Here is a 9,966-nt window from a genome sequence, read left to right as displayed (position 1 = left end):
TAATTAAAGTAATCAATGTATGTATTTAAAGTATACTAAATATTCCATCCATCTACATACTTGCACATTAAAGTAAGGTGCGTTGGTGCTGTATACATAATATAAAGTATATAGATGGAGGGAATATTTAGGACTCCGCATTAAATAAAGTGGGGACTGACGCTGTCTAGACAGTCAATCATTTTATTCATTTGCTTTATCTTTATTTCTGCAACTTTCTTAAAATTCTCACTCTGATCAAAAATGCATCAATAACAAACACCCAAAGGTTAAAAAGTTTGATCAAAGTCTCCACTGAGTGATTTTGAAACAGAGTTACACCATAATCAAAGCTCATAATGCAACTCAGAGGTAAAAGAACACATCTCTTTTAATTACCAAAGTTTTTGTCACAAGGATGAGCATAAAGTCGCCCGACATCTGTTCTGAATGACCTACAAAGCCTCGCAAAATAACTCTACCTAAGTAATATTTTGGGGAGGTTTATTTAGTGGAAGTCAAACAGCAGCAGTGTTTTCCACCAATCTCAGGGTATAATTTGGTTGACAACAAACAAATAAACACACACACGCACGCATGCACGCACACACATGCACACACACACACACAAGCTGAAGGGGTGGGGGGAAAAATTATGTGGCCAAATGCCAAAGAGACAGCTTACTGTTAGGGTCTTTGGCTGGACCCAGGAGTGGCTTCGATCTTTTTGTCTGGGCCTGGCCTGGCACAGACACCAACCCTGCCCCAGACACAATAGATCATACAGTAAGAGATAGAGATAGAGAAAGAGAGATGGAGAGAGAGAGAGAGACAGAAAGTGGATGAGGTGGGGTAGAGGAGGTATGGCGCCTTTCATTACCATGGTCACCAATGGCACTATTAACCATTCAACACCCCCCCAATTATCCTCCTATCCACAGTCAGAGAGAGACAAAGCCTCAGTCCTGGTCTGCTGGAGCAACATGGCCACTAATCTGTCTCATTCTAACATCACACCCACTTCACTGTCTGTGCAAGTCAGACACGGACAAGCACTTCACAAAGCCCCTTTATGCTTCTGTTTGTGATGAGACAAACTTCTCTGCCTCGCTCGCTAACGAGTTCATCTTTATGTTTCACTGTTTATAAGATTAAAGTTCCTTAGATGCCAATTTAATATCGGGTCACCTTAATCTCAAGGTAAATGTTTCATATAAAGAATACTGCTACCAGCTTGTGTACTTTTTTTTTTTTGGTGGCTTTTTTCGTCCAAGTTAATGGTGAGCCTAACGCCACACGCCTTCTCCATCAACACACAATCAACCACAGGCTCACAGCTGTCACAGAGAGAGCTGCATGCCATTACTAAGGAGAATGATACCAAAAAAAAAGCTAAATTGTGAGTTTATTCGCTTCCATCTGGGTTTTTCTTTTCTTTTTCTTTTTTTTTAAAGCAAGCAGGACTTTGATGTTTGTGAGTCAGGCCCTGCGCAGGGGGCTGAGGCCTGACTTGAAGTCTGGGGCCCAATGAATAGATCCACAACAGTGGCTTGTTGTGTTTGTTTACCCTTTTGCCCAGCTGCCTGGACCGTGGAGATGGGAGAGCATTTATCATGACCTAGGAGAAAGGGGAGGCATGGGCACACACACAGACACACACACACACACACACACTGCAGAGTATGCCAAGAAAGCTGCAAGGGCAATAGTCCTTGTAAGTGAGTTTTAAGAGGCAAATATTGTCGACACATGGTAGTTGCAGAGTTGGTATTGCTGAAAACGATGTGAATTGGACCTCAGCAGCAAAATTAACAACTTTTTTTTTTTAAAGGAAAAAAAAAGCTACATAAATCAACTTAATGACAACAAAAAGCACAAATGAAATCCACAGTTTCCACACTGCATTTTTGTGAAGCAATGAGATGATGGCTGAAAAGTTTTTGAAATGTCACTTTAGCCACAAGACCTGCAGCCTTTCCAGTTTCCTTTGACCTCCACGTCCCAGATTAGTCGTGTGGTTCCTGCCATTTCTTCTCACCAGTTGTGTTATTTCTGTGGCACCGCGGCAGAGAGTGTTATTATGTTCTGAGCTTGCTTCAGCGAGGGCATGTCTATCATGCTGCCGCGGAAGGTGAACGCACCCTGAACAGGTTTGCAACACAAGGGAGAACACAGAGAGAAACATGAGATCAGACGTGCCCAATAAAACGCATTTGATCCTGTTTTGCATGACGAATACTCGGAATGTCTGCCGTACAATATAACCCTCGAGTGTTATATAAACTGACATTTAGCAGCAGTCATATTAGTCAAAGAAAGAATATGCAGAAAAAAAACCTTTAGTCAAAATTGCTGTCAGTGGCTGGAGGTAAAGATTATGAAAGGCAAGCACTTGTCACATTGTAAGACAAAGGGACAAACCCTGCTCACCATTCAAACCATTACGTACACACTCCCCTCTCACACACAGAAAGACGCACGTACACATGCATACACAGCAGAGGGATGGGTAAGATATGAATCCCTCGGGCGATGCTTAGTAGGAGCAGCCCTGGCAGTGAGAGAGGTGTAGGCAGATTGTGTATTACCTCAGCAGATAGACCACAGAGCTCAGCACACAGGATCCAACCATGCACTAAATTAGGAACAATAATATTGTACACTTAATTGGCCCAGCTCCCCCCACCCCTCCACCCTCCTATGTTGTCTCTGAGAGTCACCCAGGGGTGTACAGTACGTATTCTCTGGAACTACGGAGGTGTGTGAGAGGATACACAAAAGATCGGTCTGAGTGGTAGAGCAGAGAAAGACCTCGGACAGTCGACACAGATATTTTACTGTCCTGCAGACGAACATTTAAGGGGGAGGGATCACTTGAAATACTCTTACATCATTTATAAAAAAGGTTTTCAGTCAGTGCATCTTCTGAATGATTCACAAAAAAATATTATTCTATGAAATAAAACTGGAATTCAATTGTTGCTGCAGCTTAATTGCTAAAAAAAAATCGATTAAGAGCCAATACTAACAAACTAATAAGCAAGAAGAATATACAGAGTCACTTTTTGTGTTAAAAAAATTGACATTTAAGGCAAATGACACACCCATCTATGGAGCTGATGAATTATAACAAATTAATAAAATCATCTTCACACTTACATTTTATCAGCTACGAGAAAAATTGTTAAGACATTTTAGACCAAAACACTGCCATCACCGAGAAACTCCACTGACTTTTCAAAGTCTGAAAAAAAATGTAGTTTTACTTTTCAAAGGATGTTAACATTACCTTTCCCTCCTTCTGATGTTGGTCAAAAGCAGCAATGAGCTCTTTGGCCCACTGGACCCTCTCCTGGCTGGGGGAGAACTCTTCTTGCACAGCTTGGACCTGCCCTGGGTGGATAACCTGCTTACCTACGGAGAAACACACACACACAAAGAAAATTAACTGTGCTAATTATAACAGCGGGGTTTCAGTGGCTTCAAATGAAACCAAAAAAAGAAGAAGAAGAATGTGTTCCAAAAACAATGCTTTTACTTGTTGATACAGAAGCCTCTGTAACACAATTCGTGCACGACTAAAACCAGATAAAATGCTTATTTTCATGTGAACTGCTGCACAAAGATGATAGAAAAAGAAAAGCAGGCTGAGAATTAGGAAGGACTGACGCCGAGGGGCAATGAGAGAGGAGAAGCAAGAGAGGATTGTATAAGTTTCAGAATGACGATAGTCAGGAAGCTGAACGGGGCCAGACGATGCTGTGCATTATGACAGATAAAACGTGTCTCCGCTCTGCTTGCAGCCCTGCTGTTAAGCAGAAATGTCACTAAATGCTTAGTTAGACTTCATTATGTTACAGAAGTCATCTAGAAAAACACACTTACTGATGAAAGAACAGTTTGTGAAAGCCTCCGTGGGCATACACGGGTAAGTAAATGACTGGAAATGGACAAGGAAAAAAAAGGCTAAATAAGACAGCGCAATGTGTATGAAGTGTTAATTTTATAACCACAGTGAAACAGTTAATAATCCAATGTCTGAAGTGACACAAAACATTCTTTTATATTTAATTTTAGTATGCCATATGATCAGCAACCCTGGCTGCACAATGACACTGATCTTAAACAGAATCCCAACATGGATTTTCTGGCTCCATCTGCCACAATCCCCCCACCTTCCCGCTCCCACTTCCTCTCAGTTAAATGTGGGTGAACGCCACAGACATAATCCCATGTACATTTGCAGATCAAACTTGTAGTGATAAGTTAAGGTTATGAAACGTCTGGGTGAGAACGGCGGCTCTGAGGCAGCCAGCAGGAACTCGACACTTTAGGGCTTAGCACTGTCGCCAACAACAAATCCTTCAAGGTGGCTGAGCGGGCGGGCGTGCTGCACGGGCTAAAAAAAAAAAAAAAAAAAAAAAAAAAAAGAGGGGGGGGGATTCGGCCCAGGAGAGAGGAGGAAAGGCAAGGAGGGGAGACGAGGAGAGAAAGAGAAACCCTCTCTTCATCCTGCTCCACTCACCCTGGTTAACCCTAGAAAAACCCGCAGCGCTCGCACAATCAACACGCCGTCGTTAAAGGCTTGAACAATTACTTATGAGCCCACATATTTCATAAACTGCCATTCGTAATAAATAGATACCTTTCAGGAAAGTGTGCATATGACAAAATATGTTCAAAAACCCATTCTGTGTGTTTGTGTGTGTGTTTGCGAACTGCCGGTGACTGCTGATGCGGGTTCAGTGTGTGAAGCAGAGACTGTGACAGCACATTTTCTGTTGAACAAACAGCCCGAGGACTCCCCAGGCCACTCTGGAGTTGTGTATGAATGTGTACTTGTATGTCTGCAGGCTTGTGCATGTGTGCATGTGTTTGTGCATATGCACACTGCAACAGTTAGTCTGATTCATTTCAACATAAAAAAAAATAGAAAGCAAATATTATGTGATAATATTTCAGTGGAACATTGAGCCTGTATGTTTACCTTCTATCAGAAGTGAGGGGAGACGAGTGTGTGTGTGTGTGTGTGTGTGTATACCCTTCTCTGCCACCTGTTTTACTTCTGGGCAGAAGACGGGGGCATGTTTCCACACAGAAAACCATCAGGTTTATAATACGGTAAGAGGGTGTCTATTTGTGTCAGTGTGAGGGTGCGTGTGGTTGTTTAGGACAAGGGGAGAATGACAGAGCGAAGAAGCAGACAAGGGTGACTCAGGTGCCCTCAGTTACAACCCATTGGTTCTCCTAAAATACATCAATCATGCCCTCCAGCCAATCCTGGCCTGCCATGTGGTGCTGGCATCTCATTGGAGGATTGCTATTTAGCAAAGTGCTCTCAAGCGAATGATGGGCAGGGTCCCAGAGATGGAAGTGAAATGTGGTCCCTAAGAGCAGAGAATTTGTGGAACAGTGCTGCTTCTGAGCGGCAAACATTTTCATAGGGATCACTGAGCCTTAACAGGAACCTGATTTATAGCGCATTAAAAAAAAAGTGCTAACAAAGTAAAGAGTGAACTAATAAAGAACTCAACGGATGATATTCCTCCCCAACATATATTTGCATAGGAGTTCGCCTTCATTTCTGCTAACCAGTAAACAGCAGCGAGTGTTTACGTTTGACCAGTGTGTTCCGTGCTCAGCACTAATGGGTGCTGTATGCGGCTTAGTTAGTGCCAAGGTCAATTACTGCACAGGTAGAAGCTTTTGGCCGCACCGCATTATTGCTTAAGCACACTCGGGCCAGTAATAGCTACTAACTAAGATTATACAGAGTGCCCATGGCTTGAAAGCCACTAATCCACTGCTTTAAACAGTTCTGCTCCATATCAAATCAAAAGCATTTATTTCTTCAAATGACTGTTTCTGTTAATTAGTTTTTAAAACGTTTGCTTCATGTAAACCACACTTCAGATTTCTTTTGATTCCCTGTTTGCTTGGAATCACGCCGAGTCCAACAACTAAACAAAAACAGGATATTACACATCTAATAATGGCATTAACATGAGGAACCCCTGTGCTAAACATAATATACATTCTGAGTAAAATTGCAGCTTAATTAAAAAAAAAAAACAAAAAAAAAAAAACAAGACAAATGTGAAATAAAACCCTTAAAAGAAATGGCACTTGGCTATAGTGCAATACAGAGTAATTCTGAGATAAACACACAAGCATGCACACAAACCTGCTGCACCAGAGAACAGAGGTGGCAAATGAGGTCACCTGGAATAGTTTCTGTATGAACAACCAAAACCAAAAAATCAAAAGCAACAAAAAAACTCAACCTCCAGACTGATTTGATGATTTTAAGTGCAAGGTAACATGTGTGTTCAGAGTAGATGTTCAGAAGAGTGTACAAAGGGATTTACGCTTTTTGTGCCAGTGCTTATTTTTTCTCCATCTTTTCCCAGTGTGATTGGCGACTAATGTCCGATGCTGTTCTGTTAAAATGATCTGAAACTGGGGCAAAAAACCCAACAAAAACTAGCCATTACAAAACCATGAAATTCAGTCATGTGTTGCCTTAGTTTATATGGATCTACACCACAGGGGGAGGGAAAGCTACATATATTTTGGATTTTAAAATCTAAAAAATGGTACAAAAATATCAAAGAATTATTTGCAGGATTGCAAGAAGAGTGCCTGCAAAAACACACTGTGGGAACAGGTTGTCCTGCCTTCTGTGGTCTGTTGCAGGCAGTCTGCAGGGCTACACACACACACACACACACACACACACACACACACACACAAAAAGCATGACCTGGCTATAGACACACTATCACACACTAATAACTCCTTTTAATTATACATACTCAAGTGCACACGCACCCATTTATACAGGCACAAAAGAAATGTGAGATCTTCATTACAGTGTGCAATACAAGTATATAAATAACAAATGAAAAGCCAAAGGATGCTCTGTCACCTCCCACAGTGTTTCAAGTAACATTTTAAAACATTTATCAGCTGATTCATTCCCCATTCTCATTTGCAAGGAGACACAGGCAAAAAAACAAAACAAAACAAAAACCCACATGTAACAGAGGGCAGAGGGAGTGAAAGCTGAACCGCCTGTATGCCGCTTGCAACAGGAAGTAAGGGATGCCTGTTGCCATGCTATATTCAGGAAGAGAAATTAAGAGCAACAGATGAGAACAATGTGAAGCAAATGCAGAAATCAGTGGTAAATCACAGTGACAGACGTGATGTTTCAAGTCAGGACTTGAAGGAATAAGGGCAGATTTCAGATAAAGAAACAAGAAACTTTACCTGTGAAGCCCATGAGAGCTCCTTCTCTGGCCTGCTGCCTCAGCCCCTCCACATCTTTGTAGTCGATGTAGACCAGGTCAATAGCCTGTAGCCCAAAGGCTTTGGCAGTCACAACCACCTTCTGCCTTGCATAAAGGAGCTCTCTGGCATCCTTGGTCCGTGTGGCACCTTATGAAAAAAGTCCAAGGACACATGCACAGCTTGTCACACAAGATCTCAAAGAGACGCTGTTGATCTGTAAGTAGGTGTAGGTTAGGTGAAACGGTGATGGGTGATGAGCAGCAGGTATTACATAAAGTATACTGACACATCCTTTTATGTAATAAAAAAAATACAAAGTTTATTCTGTCATTTCCGATTCTTGCTGCCAAATAGTCGATTGGGATTATTAACCACTGGTCTCCGTGCTTCATTACCCATTAACTCTGTCCTTTAAAACAAACCGACTCATTCGGTTTAATGACAAGAAACAAAAACCAAAGAATAATCATTTAGTCACAATGTCCTTTTTTACTCATGTGACCTCATTCAGTGAATTGGATCTTTTTAGTTCCAGCACATTTATAAGTTTGCAAAAATCACTTAGGTATCCCACATCTGCGAATCATCCTTTAATTCGATTGGAAAAAACAAATGTTCACACTTTTCCTGCAGTTCTGCAATTTTGTGTTCAAAATTGAGAAAATGTGACATGCATTTTAAAGACTAGCAACTAAGCTTGTGCATTTTACACAAATCGGTCTTCTCTGCCATGAATCCAGGAGGAGAATGAGAGAATTTGGGGTCAGCAGTGGCAGGATGTGAAATAGCTACCTATGCTTGCACAGAAGTCATCAGAACCAAACACCACGCCATCATGGTGCAGACCAACCTTAGGACCAAGCGAGTGAATTTCCTCACACACCGCCTGGAAAGAACAAACACCAGCCCGATTGAGATGGGTTAAAGTAAAACAGACGAAAACAGGCTAAACTGTAACAAATGCTCCTAATTTTACACTCATCATCACAAAACTATCCTAATTACTCTAATTACTCTCTGAAATCTTTAACATAAAGGTAATATAATAACACACATCATTTGTCTCTCCCAATTACACTTCAAGCTTTCTTTCCTCAAGGACTCATATTAGTATACCAGCCCACTAAAGGTGCCACCTGCAGGTATGTAAACAGACACCTGGCTCGAGGCTCTTAAGGAAAAGTTGCATATCAAGCCTCCCTGCTATTTTATACAAGGTTTAATTTGTTAAGACAGAAGCAGTAAAGTTTTTAAACCTGTGAAGTAACCTTAAATGTTTCCTGTTTTTTTATTTAAATGATTAAATGTTTACATTTTTGCATATAACAGAACAGTAGTTTGTGTTAAGAAAACACGAATCACTAACGCATGGTGGAGCTGCTTTATTTTACTGAAGGAAAACAAAAAGTTCCCACAGAATTTTTTTCCCACCATTTTTCAAAGATTTTTCAAATTATATTTCATTGCTCTTCAAAAAAGATTTGGAAAAAAAAAAGAATCAAACAACAACAACAAAAGCAAAGACTAATGGCTCCAGTTATTACGGGGGAAAGTAAAACTTTAAAAAAGAAACCCTCTTGAATGCGATCGTCTGTGGCGAAGGCTGTGAAACAATAAGAACATGTTTCGTGCTTTTGTTGGCCTCCAAATTAATTTCACCACTAGCTGTGCCGCAGCGAGTTTTTTTTTCATGCTTGTAACCCTGGGTTCAGTCTGGGCAAAAAAAAAAAAATTACAGGGTGTTCTCAAGACAGCACACAGAGCCACCCCCTGCCATCAAAACACACATACTTCCAACCACAGTCCCAGAATTAGGCTGAAGAACTAAAAGACAAATCAGAAGAAGCAATGACAGCTGGTTTCTCCCCAAATGCCCCAAACCGTGCCCTCTTTTCTCGTGTAGCTGAAGGTCGTGCTGTACTATTCCCAAAAAAAAAAATCACTTTGATGCCATCCGAAATATCATTAAGAACTTTTGCACTGTGACGATATTAAAATGGTTCTAATTAAAAAATGTCAGCGTGTCTGAAGAGGACAGACAGAGAGAGGGACACGCGACGGAGAGGTAGAAAAAAAAGCCTCAAAAGGCTCGTTTTGAGAGAGACAGTCTGAAAGCTTTGAATCCCTTTTATTTTAGACATGTGGAGTTCTCTGCTCACTGATGCAGTCTTTAATCTAAAGTGAACAATGGACAAACAGAAAAATGTCTTACGCATGCAGTTTTTTTCCTTTTTCTTTTTTTGTGTGTGGAGGGGGGAGATGTTGTTTGTAATTTACCTTAAAATTGAGCAGGCCCACAGCGGTTTCCACAAAGGTGACGAGGCGAATGGGTTCTGTCAGTGCCCATCCTTTCAAGTGGTGCTGAAACCTGTCAACAAACTAAGCACACGGGGACCATCTCATGCTCGTGCACTCATTAACAAAACCCACTGTTTCTGTGAAGCGAATGCAATAAACTCATTTGCTCTTGCTACCCTGTACAAGATAAAACACAGGATATTTCTGCTTATTTGGAGCATTCGATACATGTCTTAACACTTACCATAGGAATATTGAATTTCCATATGTATAATCATCTTAAACCCAGTTACAATTCCTTAGATAATTTGTGAAGATTTTTTTTTATGGGAAGAGTAGATGAGTTCCTCATCTACTCTGCTGCCACCCTCAGTGGACTTATCAGCGCACTATTAG

General features: G+C 41.1%; 1 protein-coding gene across 1 annotated transcript in view; it reads right to left on the bottom strand.

Annotated features, from left to right (window-relative positions):
• Positions 1 to 368: 368 nt before the first annotated feature.
• Positions 369 to 9,966, bottom strand: part of clybl (citrate lyase beta like) — a 63,816-nt gene continuing 54,218 nt past the window's right edge. The window contains exons 4-8 of the mRNA XM_003451619.5: positions 9,550 to 9,651; positions 8,065 to 8,158; positions 7,252 to 7,419; positions 3,269 to 3,393; positions 369 to 2,121 (exon numbers count right to left, since the gene is read on the bottom strand). Coding sequence (XP_003451667.1) covers positions 2,026 to 2,121; positions 3,269 to 3,393; positions 7,252 to 7,419; positions 8,065 to 8,158; positions 9,550 to 9,651 — 585 coding nt within the window. The 3' untranslated portion in view covers positions 369 to 2,025. The remainder of the gene's footprint in view (positions 2,122 to 3,268; positions 3,394 to 7,251; positions 7,420 to 8,064; positions 8,159 to 9,549; positions 9,652 to 9,966) is intronic.

The sequence above is a fragment of the Oreochromis niloticus genome, linkage group LG16 (genome assembly GCF_001858045.2).
Source record: "Oreochromis niloticus isolate F11D_XX linkage group LG16, O_niloticus_UMD_NMBU, whole genome shotgun sequence".
In the NCBI taxonomy this organism is placed as follows: Eukaryota; Metazoa; Chordata; class Actinopteri; order Cichliformes; family Cichlidae; genus Oreochromis; species Oreochromis niloticus.
The sequence above is the reverse complement of the archived record's forward strand: the minus strand, read 5'-3'. Positions and strand labels throughout refer to the sequence as shown.